Source organism: Bombus impatiens, unplaced genomic scaffold, assembly GCF_000188095.3.
Source record: "Bombus impatiens unplaced genomic scaffold, BIMP_2.2 scf_0377, whole genome shotgun sequence".
Lineage (NCBI taxonomy): Eukaryota > Metazoa > Arthropoda > Insecta > Hymenoptera > Apidae > Bombus > Bombus impatiens.
Window position 1 is genome coordinate 1,869,083 of NT_176796.1, and position 24,811 is coordinate 1,893,893.

The following is a 24,811-nucleotide window of genomic DNA, read 5'->3' on the forward strand; positions in this document are numbered from 1 at the left end:
CCGTGTAACCGGCGGCCAGGCCGGCTGCTACAAGCGACAATTAGAATCTGTTTGCATAATCAAGATAATAATGGAAATTCTGAATGGCGCGCGGGGGATTATTTTGGTCCGCCGCGGTATATGTATATACAACGATATAGGCGAAAAGGAAGCAATACCGTGTTATTACGCTGTCAGGAAACGAAACCGAATTCGCGTCAACTGGAATTGCTTACTATTTTGCGCGGCAAATCTTGCATCTCCGATCTAATAACCCGTATCGCGATACATTTCTCGCGGAATAAAAGAGAGAAGGTTGATCGTATTACGAACGAAATGCTCAGGATTTTCAACGATATCTCATCCACTGAATTATCGTTCTAGGATTTCTATTCCGTATACCCCATTCCTAAGATGTTTACCTGGAAAGGGGAAAATCTTGCGCCTTAATAGTACCGTAACAGGATCGTTTGTCACCGAATGTTATTAGCACGGAAGGACACCCTACGCGGACGACGAAACGTCCTTAGATAACGTCTAACTAACGATTGTACGACCGATCATCACCCTCTGAACGACCAGGCAAAGCGCGTAGGCAAAGGAAAAAAGTCAGTCGATATCCTCCGGTCCAATCGGCTGGTCCGATTTCATTACAACCCTCGACCGTATGCCTATTCTCGGCCGAAGCCCTGTACGAATCCGGGCGGCGCGATTGATCGCCCATAACAGGTTCACCGATGGAAAGAAAGAAAAGGGAATACGGGCCGAACGAAAGGCGAGCCGTCCTGTTGGAAAGTTGAAAATAATAAATTGTTGCCATTAGCAGCGAACGCGGGGCTCTAACTGTCCGTCCAGATGGCAACTGTACGACGGAGAGAGGCGAGGCTTTCGAACCAATTTATCCCTTTGGCCGGTGAATTCCCCGTAGCTGTCATCGGTGATAATTCTTGTCCGGCCCTCGTTTCAGCTATCCGACCGGAGCGTGCGATATCTGTACCGAATGTAGAGTAACTACTGGCGGTGAAATAATTTCGTGACACGAGCAGGCGTCGTGGTAATAAAAAAGAGACAAAAAAAGGAAAAAAAAGTGGAAGAGAAGAAAATAAAGCAACGACGCGACGCGAAAGGATGAAAGAGGGTGAGAAAAGGGTGCGTTCGTGAGCGGAAACGAGACAAATTATCGCGCGACGTGTTCCACCCCTGTTGGTACGAACGCTTTTCCGGCAAAGTTAGCTCGCCAAAGGTATCGGTTCGAAGGATCGCGTTACTTCGCTTCTCGAGGGTAATGCTCGGTCGATTACGACGCTCTTTTCGCGTTCTTGGGATTAAACGGTGTAACGAAAGAGCGTGCGTTTGATTGAATTCGTAAGAAGAACCGAAGGTAACGATGAGAATCGACGAACGACGTGTCGTTTATGCAAACTTTAACCGAAGACATTCCGGTTGGTTTCGCGAGAACGTTTTCTTCTCGTCGACTCTGAGATATCGAGTTTTACGAATCGACCAACTCCTGAAGTTTATTCCGACCTCGATCGAGATAAGTTTATTCTGTTCGGCACGGATCAAGTCGAATACAATACCATTCGCGGATACCAGTTTGACGTGTCTTCTTGCCAACGAGGAACTTTGGTCAGACTCGAATCGACAGACGACAAGAGTCAGCGGAAAAGTCAGAAAGACGTACTTTGAACTTGTTTCTATACGGCCTTTACCGCTCTTTGCGACTAAGAAATATCTTTCTAAATCATTTGGAAATATTTTTTGATCGATTCAAATAATCGATAAGAGGCAGGAACGGTCGTCGTTCTTATACCGCGCGTACGCTCTAAACACACTCGACGTTTCGAACAAACTTTCGAACGCTCGGTGATACAGTTTCACGAAGACCAAAAGAATTCCGCTCGAACGATACGATCTTCCGAGTTTCGTTCCGTTTCGCGTACAAAGAAGAAGAAAAGCGATCTATGAAGAAGCAGTGGATACGCGAGTTCCTTCCGTTCGTGTCTTTGAAAATGGCAGCACGGGTTGTTGCGCGTGTCGTAGAACGGATCCGGATGCAATGCCGTGTGAAATAAAGTAGGCGTGAAATAGACGCGTTCTTGACGCGGGTTCCTCTTTCCTCTCGTTTCCGTAACGTGTAAGAGTGCAAATGTGTCCTCGCGTAAGAGTGTAAGTACTCGGCTCGCAGCACGAGCACGGAAAGAACGTCGACGCAATCGTGTGACGAACTGCCGGCAGAGCGGCCGGATGCCATTTTACGAGAATTAATGTAAACACAGAGAAATACTCGAGCGTGGTAAATTGACGAGAACAAATTAGATCTCTCGTCATGAAATTAACACCCGTCGTGGAACGGAGCGTCACGTCGTTTCGATCGTGACACGTAATTATTCCTCGCTTTTTCGTTTTACCCTGTATTTTCTCTCTCGCGATTTCTCTCTCTCTCTCTCTCTCTCTCTCTCTCGTTTTCGTTTCTCTCTCTTCGTAATCAACTTTTCGAATTATTATCAAACCGCGATCCACGTTCATCCCTATCGTCGTATAATATTTCAAAAGGAATATCAATGATTTCGTACGTTGTTGATCTTCGTGACGCGTGTTTGTTTGACGATTGTTGACGATTTTTACGAAAGCATTTTGGCAACCTGTTGTTCCTACTATGTTGCGAAATAGTTTCGTTATTAAGGCATTAAAAGAGCTTGCACGGCGCTTGGGATTTTAGTAATTATGACTAGTTTATGAACGTGAAACGTATCACATCGTTACAGAGCATTATGCTATTTAATATACCATTACCGTGATACACTATTAAAACATATTACATCGTTTAACAGCTGCAATTACATTCAGTATTGTTCTATCTAAATTCTCTCTGTACGTACGTTACTGCCTTTCGTCTAGGATACTGTATCAACTATCGTTCAACGAGATCTATACCCAAAATCTTTCTCTCTCGAAATTATCATCGAATGGCTGATCCAAACGAGTCTCGCGAATGATTTTCGGAATTGGTCGCTGCGAGTCTGCGATACGTCGAAGTAAATTAATTCCCGGAACAAGGAAAGAGAAACGATGATGTAACGCGAGTGCAAAAACAACGTGCAGGTTTAAAAGAGGAAAAGTATACGAAAAGACGTCTGCACTTAATTTCGTAGCGCTAATAAGGTTACGCTGAAACAGTGCTTCGTATAGCCGTGCTTTCGCTTTCGCGTGTAAGTTAATACACGTTAAAAGCAGAAACGCTTTCCGTAGCTGCAGAAACAAAGATAAGTATATTAAACGGATTTCAAGTGCTTTCTGTTGCTGCGGCAACAAAGATAAGTGCATTAAACGGATTTAGTTTCGAGGCCTGGGAGAAGATGACGAGCCACTTTGTTAATTGAGTTTTGCCCTTACGATACCGGCTGTATACTTCTCCTCCTCGGGGGGTATTAAATAGCGCGGGCTGCATTAGCCCCGACTATCGACGATACTTCCGGTATATCGTGCGAACCGAAGAATATTAATTACTCGATTCGCCCCAACGAGAACCACCGACTTATTTTCCAATTACGATTCGGATAATTAGAACTCTTCCAACGAGCGCGGTGGCAGGCAGAAATTGATCGGTCTATTTCGCGCTGAGAAATCGTTAATATGGATTTTGAATTGCTGCCGTAATAAAGGCTGTCGTAAGAGGACTCGTTTGAGAAGGAAAAATCCGCGCAGAAGAGAAAAGTTTATATGTATCGAGTTGGCAACTAAGTTATTGCGGATTTTGTAATTAGATGGTAATGACAAAATCCTCAATCGCTCGGTTGGTAACCCAATAGTTCGTTAAAGTGCGTATAAATAATCTATGTGGTCGGAATTCGTATAGTAGGTATCCAGTGTGCACTCGCTCTCCGTATGATTTTTCGTCCATTACGGTAGGAATTCGATCGACAAGAGTTCGTTTGATCTCGTTCATTCGAGAACGATTAAAATTTCGTTGAAATAAACGAAAGCCCTGTAAATGCGACGAAGGAGTTGTAAAAGTCGGGCGCGGATTATGCGAAAATGTGACAGAGATTTAACTCGTTTTAACTTTACGTACGAAATAGTACATTTTTCTGTTCGTTAATTATACTTTAACGTATGAATTTCTCGTTTGCGAGTCAAGTGAAAAGTGGCCTCGTTCGACCATTATCGGTGGATAATGGCTAGCAAGCCTGAACGATATCCTTTCCCCTGCCGGTGTGTAAAAGGAGGACCACCTTGCGTCTATGAAATCAGCACAGCACCGTAATTATCTCGACTTCCGTGAACTCTGCAAACTTCGGTATTACGAGATTCAAATCGAATTGCAGAAACTCGACAGAATGTCGCTTCTCTGCATCTGCTACCGACAATGCTCACCGCTCGAGCGCGAATCAACGTAAAACGGCGACGTCTCGCCAAGAAGCGAGTTCGCAACTTCCCGACCTCCTTACCGTATTTCATCGGATTCTTTCGTCGCGCGACACTCTCTCCTTTCTGTGTTGCTGGCATCGTGCTCCACGTTCCCGCGTCTCCCTCTCGTCGATATGATTTCGTAATCTGCGCCAAGTCGCCGGCGACAGCCGCGGAACGAAATACCGCGAGCCGGTCCGAAGTAAAACACGTCGAAACGTTCGAATGCCAATAGCGAACTCTCGCTTTTTTCTTCGAATCTACGAGATTTATCGCGCGACAGCCGTTCTTGTTTACGAACGAACGGTCAAACGAAGAGCAAAAGCTTTTCCCTCCGAACATGGGGTGAAACTGATACGAGAAGTCGAAGAGTAAAACGTTAATTGCGAATACGTATCAAGAGGTAATGGGTTCATGGCAACGCAGAATTTTTAATCTCTATCTCCCTTTTACAGAGACGATTGTAGAAAAAAGACGAGTCCCTACAGGCCAGCCCCACTAGCCATTGGCCTGTGCAACCGAATGGCTCGTGGATAGTTAAATTCGTTTTCATTTCGTTCCGTTTCGTCTCGTTTATTTTTCCCTCGATTTCGCCGTGGCTGGTTTTTCGAGCTGACGTTAAAAGGCGCTGGCCAGGCGGCTGCTAGCCGATCGGACATTTTACAGCACGCGTTTTAATGCGAATGCAATTTTACCGCAGTCCTTTAAGCACGATACGCGAATGCATCTACGATGGTGCTGCGTTAACGGCGATTTGGCTTTTTAATTCCTTATAATAGTCTGCCTTGTGTGATATTAGCGCAGATTATAGTATTCCGTGCGCTATTTCACCAAGGTACGCGTCTTATTTCTATCAAAATTTTATTCGAGCCCTGAATTTGATTACATAGAGAACTTTTAAATCTGTCGTGCCTTGCACTCGATACAGCGTTACAGTTTGGAACATCGACTGACCCTAACCAACCCTACTGATTCTTGGAACTGACTTAAAGATAAACAAATGTACCAGTCATCCTCGACACAGAGAAACCTAGTCGATATCTTCTAAACATATATCTTGCTCGATGATCGATAGAAAAACTGATCAAAGTCCTGTTCCACGACCATTTAGAGGAACGATGCTCTTACTTACGATCCGCTGCGAAAGGCCAATGGCCTGTGCGATGCCAAACTGCATTAGGAAAAAATATCGGTGCAATGGATCTGTTAGGGAAAAATCGGATGAAAAAGTTGCGGTCACGTCGCAAGTTGGGAATTAATGAACGACCGCTCCGCGGTCGAACAAAGAGGCAAGCTATTACGCGTTTGTCGTACAGCGGCGAAGACAGCCAGAGTGCACGGTCTCGCGCGTCGAATTAATTAAACTGAACGCATTGTCCCCGCAGGCCATTTACCCGCAATATCTATAAAGCAGCTTCGTGCCTCGAAGGGACTCATTACGAAAATTGATACAGATCTCCGGTTCATCCGACGCAACCGGTTCATCAAGAGAACTCTGATTAAACAGACGATTCCAACCAATAGGGAGAAGACGATAGAAGAGTACCAGGTAGACTAAAAACAAGTTGAAAGTGAGAGAGGGTAGTAACAAAGAGAGTTGGAGGAGGGTTGTAAGGGAGAAGGGAAAGGGAAACAAGCAGCCAGGCAGCGGGGAAATGATATTGAAAAGGGAATTCAGAACAGAACCAACGGTGATCCTCCACTTTTCGCAATTTCTGGCCAACCTGGCCGAAAAGGAGAGGCACCTTACAACACCTTACCTACTCGATTCTGGTCCATAGCCGCGCACAGTAGTTACTAAACCGATGGAGGAGAGGATAAAACGAAGCAGGGACCGGCGAACTAATCAGACTCGGCCAACCGTAGTCGTTTCCCCGGAGAAGCGGATGCTTCCTCTCGGCGGACAGGATAATTTAAACTTTCCTACACGATGCACCGCGTCCACGTATCTCGATCACTCCGCTAAACAGAATTAGATACGAGCATCAAATTCAAACGTTAACCATCTCGCCGTCTTGTCTCGCCACAGTATGCGCATCCTCTCCTCTCTGTCGTCTGATCCTCGATGGATCGTTTTGTCTGCGTCCTACGAACGGAGTTTCCATTTCCGTTTCGTCTATGCTCGCGTGAAATTCGCATAACTGCTGCATACGTTTCCAAGATAAAAGCTCTCGTCGTCGACGTCTGAAATACGACGATGAAAAAGACCCCGATGGAACTGTCCCGTACGTGCGCGCAGACAATTTAAACTTTCCTTTCCAGCACGAATATCATTCGAGGGTTAATTACCGGTTGGATATGGCGAGCTGATCAGCTTCGTTCCGTGTCGTGCGTTCCTATATAGACCCGGGATTGCATCCCCGGGAATCTGTTTCCAACTCGAATCAATGATTCTTAAACTACGAATAAGGCCAACGATTTCTCATTTCGTTGCTCTTCTTTCTTCTTTTAGAAGTTCGGGTAAAGAGAAAAAGAACGTACAACACACGGTACGTGTTGGGTCTCGTTTCACGTACGGAGTCTGAAAGAATTTTCGCGTGTGTTAGATCTCCTTTGGTGACAAAGGAAGAGAAGAATTACACAGTATCGATAAATAAACCCAAGCTGATTCGTACGACAGATCGTAGTCTAACATTTTACCCGGTTTTACCGTGAGCTACAAATTCGGATAAAGCATATGTAGCTACAGCGCGCTCTATATCCTTACCCGCTTTCGTCCTTTCTCGTTTCGAATTCCGCCATAGCCCGCGTTTTTTCTCGTTCGATTTCCACCGCATTGCTTCTGTTTTCCACCGATCCACCGCCACCGTTCCTTCAGTTTTTCCCCAAATATTTTTCATACTCCGGTCCACCGCGTTCATATCGACCACCGATATAGGTAAAACCACGCGGTCAAACCGCGATTATATCGACCGTAAACGCAAAAAAAAAAAAAAAGAAGAAACGCCGACCCAGAATCCGGACCGAAACGCGTATATATAAATCGCGATCGAATATCGATCGTCGAGGTATGTGGTACGTACACGTATACCTGTGAAGAGCACGAGTCGGATGGGCACATGCGATTCGCTGTACGGCGGGACGTGGATTTTCATCGAGGCCGGACTCCAAAGCTCACCATCGACGGATCCGATCGAACTTTCGTTCCGTCTTCCCGTTAAACCTCTTCCATCGAACTGCGTCGGTTCGTTTAACGTATAAACCTTTCCTTCCAACCCACCCTCCACTCAGAAGACACCGAATGTTCAATTAGGGCGATCCCTTTCGAACGAGCCGGATTCAAGAGGATCGGAATCAACGCTAAAACTCGACGTCCAAAAGGTTTGGCGAAGCGCACGCGCGTCCTTTAGGGTGCTCGCGTGGAACAGAGAAGTGAAAAATTCACAGATGACACGAAAACCGAGGCAATTTAACTTTTACGACGAAGTCGAAAGTGTGGTGCGCGCGTGCTTCAGCCCCGGCGAAGCTTTTGACGAAAGCCACCGGGTATCGGCGGTCAGGGGAAAAGGACTTTACCGGAACTGCGCCTAACGGAATACGTTACTTCTTAATCCGTTTCTGGCGAAAATGTGCCCAGGGAAAACGAACCGAAACGTTTGATGGCGCGATCGGGTTTAACGATGATCAAAAAATATTTCAGTTTCTACGATAAAATATATTTTCAACGTCCTCCTCCGAGGGCTTCGATACGAAACATCGGGGAGGATCTTCTTTCCAGCCGGGCTGATTATTCATTTTTCCACTTTCACCGAAAGCTTGCGAGAAAGTTTGTTCGTTGAAACGCGTAATACTCGTTAACGATCGATTAAAGTCGCTTTGATTAACCAAATATCGCGCGATGGGAAAATCGTTTTGTAATATTCTCGGTACAAAGCGGTCAAGTTGTTCGATTTTCAAACATTCTTCTCTCTTTTTTCGCTTTTTCTTTTTTCGTTTCGTTGGAACCAGCAATAGAACCGAATCCGCGTAACGTGGTTAACGTCAAAAACTACGCTGTATTGTACGCGACCTACATTGTATACGTAACTATGGTCCGGAAAGGACATAACGCTGGAATCTCGTAACATGTGTGCGCATACGACGGGAAACTTTCCGCCCGACGACGCGTATAAAAAATCATCGTCTCGTCTTCCTTTCGTTTTCATCTTCCGGATACATGGGTGCGATAGACCGGGACGATATCTGGAATTTGTGCGAGAATTTCTCTCGCGTCCGTCAAGCACGTGGATCTACGATAGTACGCGTCGACGTTACGTTGCTGGAATCGAGGCTGGCACGGTAGCACGAGGAAATGAGAATTTTCGAATTTAGGAAATCGTAAACCACGGAAATTTCGTTATCCAGCTGCAACAGAGTGCGCGTATCACGCGGGTTAAAAGTATCGGCGCGGGGTGAAGTGAAACGAGTCAACGATTTACGAGGCTGACAGTCGTGCTTTAACATCTTTATTTCGCTGCCACTCTCGCCGAAAATTTATCGCCGGTCCGTTCATCTTTCCATGGCCGGCGCAATTACAAAATACCCTCGTTAATCGAGAGGCTTACGTCAATTACGCTAATGAGCGGCGCGAAACGAACGCGAACGGCCAAGTTGCCATTACTCGAAAAATTAACGCTTGAACCGGCCCGCGGCTCTTCCAACGCGCTACGTATTCGTTTAAAGGTACGCTCCGTTCCAATTTTCCGTTTCGAATTTAATTCTGATCACTCGTTTACGGTCGATCGAATTATTCGGCCGCCTTGTCTTCTTTGCCGTCCGATCTTCCCTAAATCAACGTATCAAATTGCCACGTTTTTACGAATATCTTTCGTCGCTCTTTCGAAACGTTTGCGAAACGAAAGGAAGATGCGGTAAAACAGTGTAAGTACAACGTGGGACATACGTTCTACCGCATGCTAGAAATCTGAGTTACGCAAACCACATGGATTGTACCGGTTCAGCTGTAAATCTTTGCATATTTTATAACTGTTAGTTTTCCTGTACGTGTGTAAGCAAGAAATACGTGTATCGCATCCGAAGAAAAGAAGAAGAAGAAAAGAATGTTTCAAGCCCGTTCTATCGCGTTATAAAAGACCGTCTTATACGAAAGTCCACGGTACCAACGAACATCGACGGAGTTGTCGACGGCTCGTAAACGACTAAACAAACTCACCACCGCTCCTCGGTGTGTCAGTGGGGCCAGACCGTTGTCGCAGTCCTGAAACAAAGAAAAACATTGCCTCGTTACTTTACGAACAGTGTATTGCGTGCAGATAAAACTGTGAAAATAAATTGTTCTGCGGAAAACGGATTCCGCGGGGGACGAAAATCCAGCGAGATCTTTCGAAGTCTATGGTCGAGGCCTTTTCTCTCCCTCCCTTGTAACGTGATAGCTGGATTAATTTTCAGAAATATTCGAAAATTACCGCGAAACTTGGCCGACCGTGGCAACCGCTCGAGCGAAACGTACCCAATGGATGCTCGCTCGTAAGCTGATGCGCTCCCGCATTTTAATGAGTTTCATTTTTTTAATAATTAACACCGACTGCTTCCGGCTGGAACCGGATCGCTTCTCTACATCCTCCTGGCTACAACGAAAATTCCCTGCAATTCGTCGGCAAGGTGAAACGGCGGGGCAACGATGAATCTTGAGATTCTCTTACGCGAGTTCCTGCCGAGAAAAATGACGAAAATAATAACGAACAACTGCAGAAGGAATATTAACGGATTTATGACACAGAAGATGGTCTACTGCTCGCGTTTGCTTGGGTTTATGACACGGTCGCGAATCTTCCGTTAGTTTCGAGCCGAGGAATTTTCGTTTTGACAGCTGACAGCCGGTGAAAAGAAGGATGGTGTTCGAAGGGGAAGCAGAAAGCGAGGCGCGTTAGTTTCATTCCGGGCCGCTATACGTGATGGACGTTTTCGAATATTAGGCTCGGTCGGAAGGAACTCGTCGATGGTACATTCATCGATGGTATATTAATCGAATGTAGCGGTTATCTGGCAAACGAGAAATTCAGTGTAACGGTTTCGTTCCCGTTAAGAATTAATCGACGCTTTCTAAGATCGATACATTTTCGTTTATTAATATCTTTGTATTTAGGTGAATCAGTTGAGATCGACGAGCGACTATATCAGGCGACTGTCGTCGTATTTTGAGATTAGTCGAATTTTGAGATTGATCGAGAAAGCGTAAAAATTAGGTCAGCAACGGTGTTAAAATAATTAGAGAAACGCAATTTGCGTGTCGACAGAAGTTGAAGCGTTAATTCTGTGTCACCGACAACGAAAAAACACGAGAGGAACTAATACGAAACTATTATATATTTTAACGGGATCTGAAACCCGTCAAACGCACGGTATCTCTGGCGTAACAAGCGAAATTCACGTGGCAGACTGTGGCCGAAGAAAATCGTAAAGAATCGGCGTTGGAGGGGATGAGTGGAGGGCGCGCGAGGTGTTCCAGCTGACTTTTCTCACTCGAATCTTCGGTGTTTCTCGTTCGTCGAACATAAACGGCAAAGTTAACGTACTTACAGCTCCCTATCGGAGCCAGATCCCCATCGTGTGCGCCGGTTTTATATCTCCTTCCTTTGCCACCCTCTCCAACGCTCCACCCAGTCCTCCACGACCTTCGCCGCCGCCTGTATAAGCGCGACCCCCCGTCCCCGTAACTTTCGCATTCAAACTTTATCTACGGTACTTTTTGAGCGCAACGTCAACTCTACATCCCGCATGCCAGTCCTCTCAAACTCGCTGAATTACAAATCGAACGTGGCACCCTGTGTACGAAGAAGGGAAAAGGGGAATAAAAGCGTCGCGAGCAGCGGCGGAACGAAAGAAAACTGAGAGATGGAAGGAAAGATGGAAGGAAAGAAAAAGGAGAAGCTAGAGAAGAGGAGGACGAAGAAGAGGAATAGAAGCTCGGTTTGGGGATCGAGAAGGAGGCAGAAACGAGGGTATTTCAATCTCGTTCGTTGCCTCTACGCCACTCCGACGCATCGAGTTCGAAAACTTTCGCTTCTCGGCTCGTCCAGCTGACTGAGTTTTTCGAAGTGGTAAAGAAACCGGATCCTGGTTCAGAGATCGTGCACATTCTCACTGCTCACCTACACGCCACGCCCCCTCTTCCCGTATCTTCCTTCCTCTTTTGCACGGTTGGTCTGGAAAAAGCGGGAATGGCCTTCCGCTCGGCAGTTTGTTTAACGAAGCGACCCGGTAACGGTGGATATTCTTTTTGCCAGCAGATAGGAGAGGGAAACTTTACTCGCTCTTAATTCTGTTTACAGTAGCGACGAAAGCTCGTCAGAAGTTTAGAGAGCGGGATAGATTAACGAGCGTGGTCATAAATCCTCGAATTCCGGGATCGAAAGGCAGCCAGAGCAGCGTCCACCACGCTGAAAATAACCGTTTACTTTGCCCGTTATCTCGATCGTGGAATGGAACTCTCACTTGCTGTAATTGCATTCCAACCATTGGTCATTGTCGTCCTGATAAACCCTACCTTCTTTCCACTGTTCCTTAGATCATAGAGTTAAAAACCGAGCAACGACCGTTCGTAACGGTATAAATCGTCGCGTCTCGAATTTTCTTAAATCTTAGAAATTGGACATCGCAGAATCTCGCAAACCAAGCATTCTGCGCTCAGTTCGTTCCCATCGTCTTCCTTCGTTCTCTTGGCTCTGCTTCCATACGCCTTCTACGTCACTTCCATTTTCATCTTCTTCCGCTACAAATTAATGGTATCGTCCTCCGACCAATCGCTTTCTACGTGACATAGATTAAATTTGTCCAAATTTAAATTCGCCAATGACCATTCGTCGTGACGAAGAGTGGACGGTAATGGCTACGTCGCGAGGTTATTTTTATATAATAAAGCAGTGTCTTTACGCAACTCCCTTAACGGCGTTTCTCGGCGAACGATTTGGCAGAATGGTCCCCGAAAAGTCGTAAAAGTCAACGAGGACGAGAACGATTCGGTGGCAGAACTGGCGCGAAAAAACGAGTGAACCTCGTCATCGAGGCCATATATGGCGGCAGCCGATGGTTGGTCGTTCGTATAGGTGAACGCAACTCGGTTGGCGGGTTCTTACATCCGAACGACAATATGTATCGCACGTATGTGTGGGTCGGGTTGTAAGTTTAACAGAGGAGGGTACCGGCAAACGAGAAAGATAAGAGGAACGTGGGTAGACTCGCTACTTCTCGCTGCCGATAAGAGATCGCACCTAACTTAACCTAGTCTTTGACCTAGGACGAACGACCGGCAGCAACCCTTACCAACGACCTGCCAGTTCGCTTGAACTGGTTACGCTCCTAATATCTTTCTACTTTTTGTTAAACAATAGAACTACCACACCGGTCGAATCGACTGGTTTTACAATTTTATTTTAAAATTCCTACTTCGTGTTATACTTTTTCCTCCAACGATGTGATGATGACTTTCGCAAGATAATTAAAAAAATAATATAGTGAGTTTTATTTTGTTTTTTATGTATTGAAACTGAAAATAATTTTGTATCAAGTACTGATTTTGCGAATCATAACTCGCTAACGGAAGACGCTACGTAATTTTTATAAAGTCGAGAACAGAGATAGATAAGTAACGGATTAAATTACGGTGTTTAAAATATTTCTTACATTTGCCCGTTGTGCGTGTTTGCTTTCTATTATCGATTTTTCGAGGATCGATAACGCTAAGAGGCAGGAACGAGTGATTCGCGTAAACGATCCACTAATTGCCCGCAGCACCATGCGAATAATCTGATGATCAGCGGCAAACAAATTGCAGGCGAACACGCGCTACTTAATCCGCCGTATTCCATGATTTTCCAAGAGATCTGCTACGTAAAGAAACAATCGTGTTTGAGGCCCGTTTGTTTCGCAACGAAAAGTAAAACTTTTTGACGCAGCGTCGAACCGCTTACCGAAACGATAAAACGCGTTATACGAAAAAGAAGAAGAAGAAGAGAAAAAGTTAGAGAAAAAAGCGAAGGGCAGATCTAATTTGGCGAATGAAATGTGACAATAGGCGATGCATCGAAACAGCCGTCGCTATTTAGGAATATTTCGGTGTAATTACTGGTTAATTCGTTTCACGACAAATTTGCTTAACCGCGATCGGCCGCGAATTCACCAATTGCGAAGCAAGAGAAAGAGAAAGAGCGTGTGAGAGAGAGGGAGGCTGTGTAATGGCGAGGAGGTAGAGAGGTAGTTCGGATCGAATGTAATTTACAAAGCGAACGAATTCCTGGCTGTTCCGCGGCGAGTGAATCGTGAAAACACTCTCGGAGCCATTTTTATTGAAATATATTTAAAGCATGCGCGGAAAAAAGGTACGACTCCCCTTTTGAAACTGTAGTTACGGAATCAACGACAGAGGGCGCGGAAAGAGGAGAACGAATGGAAAAGCAAGAAAAAAGAGAAACAAAAAAAAAAAGTTGAAAAAAAAAACTAGAACGATCGCTGCAAGCTGTTGGCACAGGCCCCATGCACGCTGCAACGTGCACGTATGTGTGTATAGATTATCTAAATGGATCGTTCCTATGTGCCGGTACACGGCCGCGCATCCTACCCTGGTTCTTTTAGCTCGTTGCTTTTAATGACGACGTTACGAGTGGCTTCGGTGCTCGCCATTATTCGAATAATTTACGGCAAATGTTTATCTAAGATAATTGTCCGAGCAAAGTCTCCTCGATAGTACACAGGTAGGTATCCAGGTAACAGGCTTGTTCGTTTACATAATAAATTATTTATCGTAAACGAGGATGTAACTGGGCATCGATGTTTGCCGAAAGCCAGCCGATCGAACGACCCTTTCGACGAAACTATACATTTGGGTTAAAAATTATTCGCTACGTGTAACAATCTGCTTTACATAGTTGCACGTTTCGTTAGCCGTGACGTAATTGGGGAAAAAATATCTCTGACGATTCGTTGGAATAACCGATAACGTTTCAACGACTTTTCTGGCTTATGTACGCGCTGCAACATTTGGACGCAACGAAAAGCGAAACAATTCTTTTAAAAAAAAAAATGAAACCATCGAACGCAGGCAAGCGATGTATCGGTACCGCCACTGGCTAGCCAAATAAAATTGCGCAAAACTGTTACGAGCCCTTCAAATTTGCCCGCGGCATCTGAAATTCAACGGTGTCTTTGGCATTTGTCAACGCATGGCAAAGAAAACCGATCTGCTTGGGACTTTGCATTGGTTTAGAACGGAACGCGCGATGAACGAGATCGAATCGGGTATATAGCGTATCAAAGGAAACGCGATCGAAAAACGAAGACCGAAAGAGAATTAATATCTCGTTGCGTTTACCGTTCGATTCTGACTCGGAGACAATGCGCACGTGGGGAACGGACCTACAGGATTATTTATCTTGAACCAGGGAAATTTCTATGTGCAACGTCAAACGCACTCGCAAACGCTGACCCGTTTACATTGTCGTAAAATCAATTCCTCGCTCGGCGCACGTAATAACATTATACCAACCACGACTGAGTTGATCTTTTATTAAAATATCGTCGAAATGGCAGGATCGAGTAAATAGACGAGGATTATTAAAGCACGTTTGGTCTGGTAAGTCAGTTAATAGCACGCGATTGTGAAATCCATCGGCGAACTCGAACTCGACCGGATCGTAATATCGATGATAAGATAACCGAAGCTATCTCTGGCGTTTCAATTTTCTAATTCTCTGAAACGCCGATTGAAAGTTCCCCGCGAAAGCAAAGCTATTCGTCACCGCGTATCTACCATTATCGCGAACCCTTCGATCGACTCTTGGATATCCACGACCAATTTATCACTATATCGCTATCACGGTATCGGCAACGGTAAAAAGTCGAATCTATCGCCAAGAAGGCGATTCTCTGTTAGCTTGCAGCGAGCGATGTTTCAAGATGCAATAACGAAAACAGCTAGACGCGACTGAAATCTAAGAAGATCAATGCCGCCCATCGGTTTTACTCGTTGTCGCTTCGAGATATAAAAGTCAAGGTTCGCTTAAACTTGCATCGCGTCTGCCATGAATCAGTCCTTTGCCATAAATAAAGAACGATAACTTCCGCGCAGGAAGCTTATGTAACCGTCGTACAAGCTTCGTGCTCGACGACGGGACATCTTATCGAGACATTCTCGTATCCTGATAGTCCTTGTTACCAACTACTCGTTTCCTTTTTCTTCCTATGAAAACCAATATCGTTTTGCACGGTGTTCTCTGCGATGCTCCTTCCGCGTGATCTCGATAACGACAACGATAAAATTCCCCTACACGATCCGCATTAACCGATCCATCTTGCTACACATCGAACGATTGGCAGCGAGAACTTCTTAATCCATCGTGTCAATGAAAAGTCGAACGATCCACGCGGCAAAGGGTTCATAGACTCATCGCACCTGTACGCTTCTTCGCGTTTTCACCTGCCATCTGATTTAACAGAAACGATTCTCTAAATCGCTGCTGCGTCCAGCGACAGTGTAACACGTGCTGCGGTAAAGCTGTTGAGTATTTTTTAACATATCGGCCGAGCGTCACGCGTTCGCCCAACGAAACGGACAAAGCAGACGTGTTTTACGTAGCCACGCGGAAAGTAACGATCGTCCGTCGCTGTATTCGGCAATTTCGCGTACGTTCCGCGCCACCCAGCACCACTAGCCGCGTGTATACGCTGGCTAGCGTGCAACAGCAAGGTGCCAGCTCGGTGTATCGCTGAAAGTACGAAAATTCATTGGAAATTCCCGTGACGCGTTGCAGCATGCGGGATGTTTTCGAGCGTGACGATAGCTCGGGCAGAATCGACTTGACCAGGAGCGCAACACACGCGACAGCCAACGCGGGGAATTAACTAAAGCGCGGGATGAAACAAAATGATCGTCGTCAGGGTGGATAGAAAAAAAAGAGAGAGAAAGAGAGGTAGAATGAGAACGGCGAGTGAAAATGAGAGGGAGGAACGGGTGGAACGATTTCGCGAGGCGAAAAACTTGGCCACCTGCGAAAACGAAGATGCTTACGGTTAAAGGAACGACCGGCCGTTTCAGCTAATCGCGTCGAGGCGATACCAATACGTTTCCCCTGAAAACTTCTTATCGCCGCGAACGATGTTTCCTTCTACCGTTTCCATATATCTTACGTAGACGAAATGTACTCGTCGACACACTGCGCAGGATAAAGCAGGATAAAGGTTAATGCAGACTGTAGCTCGGTGTGTACGATTTACCTCGTTGTTAAAAACAAAAAGGAGTACAAAGAAGAGAGAAGAGGAAAGAGACAAATGGAAGGAGAAAGAAAATAGCGAGTGAAAAAGAGCGAGGAATCGAAAGGAAAGGAAGAAAGATGGTGATCCGAGAAAAAGCAGTGTAAAGAAAGAAGGGGAGAAGATAAAGGAAAAAAAAAGAAAAGAGGAAGGAAAAAAGAAGAAAAGAGAAGAATACAAAGGCAGAAAGAGGAAAGAACGAGAAGGGAGAAAGAAACGGAGCAAGGGAGAGCAAAAAATAGGACGTCGTTGGAAATAATCTTCTTTTTCAAGATTCGTCCATCGAAAATTAACGAAATGATTTTCGGATCAAATTCGAACGCTCGATCCGAAGAAACGAACGAGCACATTGCGAGCGGATCGTACTAAAAATTAAATCGACGCTTAAAACGAAGCACGGCCGCGGATATCGCTGCTAATGAATATGCAAGAGGGCACGGGCTTTTCATAAGCATTCCAGGACCCGGGGATTTCAAACGGTGCTGTCCGATCGGCGCGCGCCTTGCACGCGATAGTAAATCGTTAAACTAAAATTTAATCTGCCGATACACGTGTGCTCCGTCCTCCGTGCGGACAGTATGCGGCAAATCTCAGTGAAACAGCCGTCGTGTACGTCGTCTAAAGAAAAATTTATAGCTCCAGCTGCGACGCTTTCTGTTCACGGGATTTAATCGCGAATTCCCGATGACCGATCCGTTCGAATAGACGACGATTAATCGCGCCATCCTGACATCGTTTACGGAAATTACTCGATTTCAATTCGACGAGTAATTGCAAAATTACCACCCGCTTGTAAACCTAAAATGTATAAATCCGTCGGATAAATTGGTACGAACTGTTGGAAATTTTCGTTGTAATTTCTTGAAAACAGGAACGCCGGTGAATAAAAAGAAACGAAACGCTTTATACCGCGATAAATACAGTGGTATGTACGATACCAGCCGTTGAAAAGCTACGTCGATCGATACTTAAGTGGTAACGAAACTGAGAAATTGGCAAAAATTGGAGTTGATCGGTTTGCCATCTAGAAGGCTCGTATACTCATGCATATAAAACACTCGATGTTTGCTTAACTTTAGACAGTGATTACGAAGAAACTAGAACTTTCGCGTGTTTTCTATAACGTAGCCCGATTGGGTCCACGAGTCGAACGATTGTCTTTGTCTTGAATAGTTTGCAAGACAAATATTCCGAGTTCCATCGTATATCAACGAATCTTCCCGATGATCATTTTCCAGTAACGTTTTCTCCGCCTCGACGAAACGTGTCGTTCGTCATGGACAAAAACTGGAACGATCTGGTGCTGGCCGTGTTGAAGGCGAAAGGAAGGCGAGAGGAAGGGAAAAATCGCGGAGCTCGGAGCCGTGTCGACAACTGCGTTACGCGATCAATGGGAAAAACAATGGGACGAAGGAGTTGGCCAGAGGGAAGCGGACCGACTTAGTCGGCTACGTTGGCTGGCACGGGAATTTTTGTCTCCTCGGCACCGTTCACATCGACGACGCGTCGTCGGTTACGATTTCGCGACGAGTCTACTCACGGGGCGAATGTCAAATCGTTACGCGAAACTTTGCCATTGCAACAGGATTACCTCTAGCCCCTGTTCCCAGCCGGGCAAGTCGAAAGCTGTGTTAGACGAACGGAATATAAATGAGCGTAACCCGAAGACGAACTGGATCGATCGCGTGCACGTGATAAGGCGGGGCGAAGACGCAACGAGACAGCTTCCTTCGAGGTTCTTCAAGCCCGAGAACACGTGCGGAACATTTCAAGCGGCGATTTTGATATCGAGGATCTGCCGCAAAATTCGATACGAGTCCACTATCCTTCCTCTCGACTCTGTATACCTGTGCGTCTGTGTGTGCATATATGTACACGTATACGTTTGTACGTGCGTATACGCGAACGTAGACGCGAAACGAGCACGCCAGTGTACACGAGATCGAACCGTGACATTATCGAGGACGTCGGGGATTCCTTTTACAATCCTGCCTGCTTTCGACCATCAATTTTTGATCGGCGGTGTATTCATCAAGGATGGCTTCGATAGGACGCGAAATCTGCAGAGAATAAAGATTTTCTGCGCTCGATGCAACTTTCGAGAGCACGTAGAAGGCAGAGGGAAAGGGGTGGGGATAGAAGGTGGGCGGGAAAGGGTGAACAAAAAGATCGAAGAGGGATTAATATCACGCATCGTTTAGATCGTATTTTCTGAGAATAAGTGGAACGTACGGGCAGTGTCCGTTTCGTTTGACCTATCTTCCAACCTGCAGTTCTTCGTTCGCTACGTTCGTTCGTTCCATTGCCCGTTTGGCCGCACATCCGCGTACAACAGCCCACCCCAAAGCTGCGAACAAAGCAACGCCGCAATATCGTACGTGATTTAAGAAAAGTTTTCTCCGAAATTGTTTTTGTCATAACCTTTTGGAGTGGTTCCAGCGGAGCGCGGTGCCTAAGATAAGAATTTTCCTCGCAGTTGCTCGCTGTCACCAGACAGCCAATATCCAGAATAGAGGGCAAAGACAAAGAACGAAATCGAAGCAGCCGATAGGAAAGCGGGCGAAGGAGACAAAGAAGGTGATTAAAGGCATTCGACGTACATTCGTGTACTCGTTTCAACGTTCTTCCTCTTCGAGTAACGAACGACTTAGTCCGATTCGAAACAACGAACGATCCTTCGTTCCGCGTTTCTCCCTTTAGTAGCCTCGTCGCGTTAACATACCGCGTGACAACTCCATGTTTTTCAATTAAGGAGAGAAAAAGAATTTAGCTTTGGCGACAGCGGAACGGTCCAGGAACGCTGTACGAGTTTTAATTGGAAAAATAAAGAACAGTCTCGCCTCGGATCCATTTATTTACAAATTCTCGCTGCTCGAAAGTTTTAAGCTTTCGAGCCGGTCACAGCCATTATCGTCGCGACGCGATAAGGGAGAAAAATTAATTTCAAAGCACGTGGAGGAGCACATTCTCGTAGAGTAGACGTCTAAATGTTTAAGAGGGGACCCGTCAACGTTGTAGAAGTCATTGAGACAGCACCGTTGAAGGGTATGCCGTTAATTAATGATTCGAATCTCATTTATCATTACGGTCAGGTCGCTGGAACGAGCAACTGTCTGGCATTACAGCGTTCTTCTGCACCCTACTTCCTATACTTTCGTCTTCTTCCTTCTTCTTAGAAAACTATATACCAGATACACCGGAGCCTCCGTTCGCTGCTACTGCCTTTCTTCCGCACCATCTTTCCTTCCTCTCACCTTTCTTTAATTAAATAACTTCAAGACACTATCCGTTACTTCATCTACCCACTCGACCGTTCGTCCGCCAGCAGTCTACTTTTCAGGTCTGAACACGGGATGCCCATTAAGGTGAATTCAGGGAATTCGATATTCCCGATATCCGGTTGCTTATCCCCCTAAACCGCCGTTTCCTCCTGTTTCTCGGATTTTCGCGAGAAACAGCTTCCCGTTTCTACCTTCTTGGAAAAAAGGAACAGAATCCGAAGACGGCTACGCGTTCATCCTCCGCGTCGAATTTCTTTTTTTCTTCTTTTTTGCGAAAACGTTTGTTCGCTCGTCCCTTCGTTCGTTCGCGCCAAACGAACAAAAACGTTCGCCCGTTCGCTATAAAAATTCGGTCCGAGCGATCCGTCGGCAAACTCATCAGCAACGATCGAAGAAGCATTTTTACACCGTTCATAGAGCGTTCGGATGTTCGGTTGGACGAGCAATCGTTAAACAACGGGAAAATATTTTCTACGCTTTAATTTTAACTGGAAGCGAAAGAAGAAGGAAGATTCGCTGGCTCGCTTGGTCCAAGCGCACCTATTCCCCCTATTTCCTACGTTCGTTTATTCGTTCGTCTATTTGCTGGAGAGCAAATGATCCGATCGGTAACGATTGATTGATACGAGCTCGTTGATATTTCGACGCGATACATTTACGCGTATAGCGTGCCATGATAGGTTGATACATCGGTCGGTATGCATGGCACGGCACGGCAAATACAGCAGCGATGTTCGACGCGAATTCCCCGCGATTCCACACGGTTTTTCAACTTGTTATTTATTGCGACGCCAGTTGTTTTCCTTGCCTGGCTTCCTGGACTGTACGATGTCCTCGATATTCCGGAAAGGAGATTCGGAATCACGATGAAACGTGACGGATGATAGTGGAAGGAAGGAAGAAACGAAGGGAGAATCGAGACGAAGGGGAAGCCCATTGTCGGTATATCGCCGGAGCTGTCTTGTCAGCCCATCCATTATTCAAGTCGCGCGACTTACGGGTGCACCATACCATGCTATGCCACACACGAGTTCTCATTAATTCTTCTTTATATGTTTGCTTAATACCGGCAATCCTTCCACCGGATTGCACCTCGTTCAACTTGCGCGACACGTCATGCCAAAAAGCTCGAACGATCAACATCGTTGACCTCGATATCGATCTTTGAGAATCTTTTTTATAAATTGTAAATTGCCTAGAATTACGCTTTCAACGTAGGATAGATCGTTCTCGTTCGAAGTCTTTGCAATTTCAATTTCGCGTCGAAGAAAAACTAACGTCATACCGCGATAGACGCGTCGATTACACGTTGTCATCGGCAACGAAACCATTGAAGATCATACTCGTTAATCTGGCTTGTTAAGGCTTCTAAATTTTAATATTATCGTTTATTGTTAACACTTGATCGCTCAGAAATTAGACGGTCTAAAACGGAGTCGATGGGTTTAATTTCTGTGTTACTGGATGGAGTTTCGCGCGTATTAAGCGATATCCAGACGCTTGGGCAAATGAAGAGCGGAACTATCCTCTAACTAGCTAGCAGGGCGCGGTCAAATCGACACACCTCGTTCTTTCAGCCTATTACGTCTCATTAAACGTGATAATTGTAACATACGACGTGTCAGCCAATTTTCCTCCGCTTGCAACAACACAAAACTACAATTTAAAAAACTAATAACTACTACAAGCGACGATAAGAGACGAAAACGCGATAAACGATGTTAAAATTCAACGCTCAGTTCCATAGCACCGATATTATCTTGCCGTTTAGTCGTCTCTTGAAATAATAAAAATACGAACTGATACTTAAGAAGCATAAATGAATGGACGCGTAATTTTCAAGATGCCTCTTCTAAGAAGATCGAGACTAACTCGAGCGAACAGACCGTTAAAACGACCTAGATCGACAGTCTATGTATCGATTTCGTAGATGCTACCAATAGTCTCCGGATGCAGCGCTGAAAGCTGGAAATTTGGTCGCAATAGCGTGTACGAGAGAAATTCCATTGCAGCGAAGTCGATCGGGACGCATACTTTCGTCGGACGAGGAATTTTGAAAGGCGACGCGATTCCACGGCACACACGCTCTCCGCCACGAAACCGCTTTCTACATGCGGCAACAACACGCACGGAACACAGTATCTATAGCGAAATCAATGATCGACGGGGCTGATGTACATTGGACATCGAGCTGCATAACCACAATCGAAATTTCGAACCGTCCGCATCGATGCGGAGGACCGCGGATCCCGTGAATTTCCGCGCGACCGGCATTCGAAACGAGAATCCGCGAGAATATCATATTTTAGCTGGGAGAACCCGACGCTGATTCGGCCAAAGTCCGAACCAGACACGCTATCGGCATCTATACACACGATTCTCATCCATAGAATGCGGCATTCGAAGTCTTGGATTATTTTTGGTCGTTCTACTTGTTTCTACGTTATTTCTACGTTGTTTCTACGGAATTTCATTCTCGGTGCCGTTTTAACGCGAAAGACGAAAAACAAAGCGTTGCTCGTCGAGTAAAAAGTTACTCGAATCCTTAGAAACGCGTGGTTGGAAGACTTCAATGACGAATCATCGACTTTGAACATTTTCGTATTCAGAGTAACGATAAATATCGATAAATGGATGATTTAAAAATGTTCAGAATTCTAGACGCGTCTTGAACGAACAAACTGTAAGTGGCTGGACGATAAAAAGAACGACCATCGTGGAGAAGATGGAAAGCGTGACGGCTATACGAGGATACTCGATAAATTAGCGGAGGGCACGCAGCTGCAAGAATACATTTGTTTCGTTAATACATCGGGTCGGGTTGCAATTAATAAATGATACCGGTTTCTTATCCGCGCTGAAACTATATCATCCATTGTACACCTCTCTTCCATCCATCGTCTTAATTACCGCGCTGTCGTGCCACGTCCCCCACGTGTCCCCCAGCACCTAGCAAGCTTCGTCGCGAGAACTAGATCGTGCGGATTAAGTCGTCAACGAGTTACGCATGGCCTTTAGCGAATCGCGAATTTGGAGAGCTGTAGGCTAAAGAGCTTGGAAGAGCCACGACCAGGATAAATAGAAGGCAGTGTCTTTCCAGTAGCAAAAAGCGAAGCTACCGTAGAAACGTTCCAAGGTTTTGCTCCGAGAACATGCAGTCCCTGTTCCGGTAAAAAATCCAATCGATACGGCCTCTGTATTCCTTGGATAGTATCGAAGAAGCTTTTTGTGTAATTATTCCGCCGGATATCGTATAGTTTCACGGTTCTTCTACGTAATCGAGTGTCTGTCATTTTCTAAGCGTTCGAGATCGGTATCGATAACACACTAGAGGTAATTAGGTTAACTCGGTCCATTGGAAAGTAATGGAGGGTGCGTTGCGGCATTGTTTTCCACTTGGTTCGTAGATTGGATGTCGATCGAAAGAGTTATTAAAGATATTGCATAGCGAAGAATGGAAAGAATGGTTTAAGAAGTAGCCACGATTTTCTGGTTCGTCTTCGGGTTATAAATATCGTTGGAAAGAAGTTGATCGCGTTACTTATGTTTTTCTCGGGCTTCTTACTCGGCCGCGTTGCCTGGGCTCTCCGTTGACGATATATCAAGCGCAAAAAGTTCGTGACAAGCTGAAAGGGGAATCGCATTTCCGTCGACAATAGCGCGCCGAACGCGATTCATTTCTCCATCAATATGATTGGATAGTTGATCCTGATGGATGATCAGCATCCGTCACTCCTCTCGGTCGGCTATACTTGATTCACTTTCCGCCTGATCGGCGAAGAAATGCAAATTTGTCAATGATACGACACCGACAGATTCCACGTTACACCGTGGTATCATCCGGTAAGCTGTGTCCCGTTGCCAAAAAAAAAAAGAAAACGAATCTGTTCCTCGAACGTTCTCGTTCATCGAAGCAATTGCGATTCCATGCAAAATGTAATTTATTTCGTTCATTACGAAAGGGAATGATCCCGCGAAACGAGATGATCTGTTCGTCCGATCGGAATTACGATCGTGGAAACAGCGAAGCGGGACGAACTCGATGGACGTTATAACAGCCGCCGATCAACCGGTTCGACTCTCGCCGCGCTTTTTAATATTAATTCACGGTGCGCCGTGCTAATTTATTCCCACGAGGCTTTGATCGCTTCGCGCGCAAATGACCAGCCACGGCACGCCTACGTTTCGCATACGTGCGTATGCAGCTGCCATCCATAATACTCGTCCAGGCCCCGTTTGCAACGTTAGTTTTCGCTAATGTCTGTCCTTTGATAAATTCCGCACTGTGAAACACATCCGGAATTCAGTAGCCTGCGCCATGTGCACGCGTTCCTCGTTCCAGCCGCGCTACTAATTTTCCTCCTTCCTTCCTCGGCCCGTCATCGGCCCTCGTTCCTCCGTCTCTCCTCTTCTCTCTCTCTCTCTCACTATCTCTCTCTCTCTCACACACACACAGGCCCTCTCTTTTTCTCGATAGTCATTATTATAACCGAGAGCACGTTAAAACGCTTCCCCATTTAATTCCTGTACGTAGCTCGCGGATGGAAATTTCTTAATTAACGATTAGTAATTGGAGCCACTTCTTTGGCCAATCTCTCGTCAATTTTTCTCCGGCTTAATTAACTTTCCTTTCAGCTCTATGTCGGCTCTCCTGCGATTGAAGAACGGCGGGGGACGAAGAGAAAAAGGGAGAGCCGGGCGCGGTGAGACGGAGAATGGCGGTCGCTTAACGCGTTTCGATATGCATGTCTCGCGCGTTCTGAACGACTACGCTGGGACGAGTCGTCCTTGTGCTTAACAACTTCGAATATGTTGACTCTAAGTTGACTCGCCGTTGCTACTTTACCGGTGCGGCGCGACGCTGGCATAAGCCGAGCTCGAAGGGCAAATATAAACGT

The 24,811-nt window shown here is 45.8% G+C and overlaps 1 protein-coding gene across 1 annotated transcript in view; it reads right to left on the reverse strand.

Moving 5' to 3' along the window:
* The window catches only part of LOC100746381 (B-cell receptor CD22), a 319,222-nt gene that overhangs the window by 232,396 nt on the left and 62,015 nt on the right, over positions 1 to 24,811 (reverse strand). Inside the window, exon 3 of the mRNA XM_003489821.3 lies at positions 9,542 to 9,586. Within this exon, the coding sequence (XP_003489869.1) occupies positions 9,542 to 9,586 (45 nt within the window). The remainder of the gene's footprint in view (positions 1 to 9,541; positions 9,587 to 24,811) is intronic.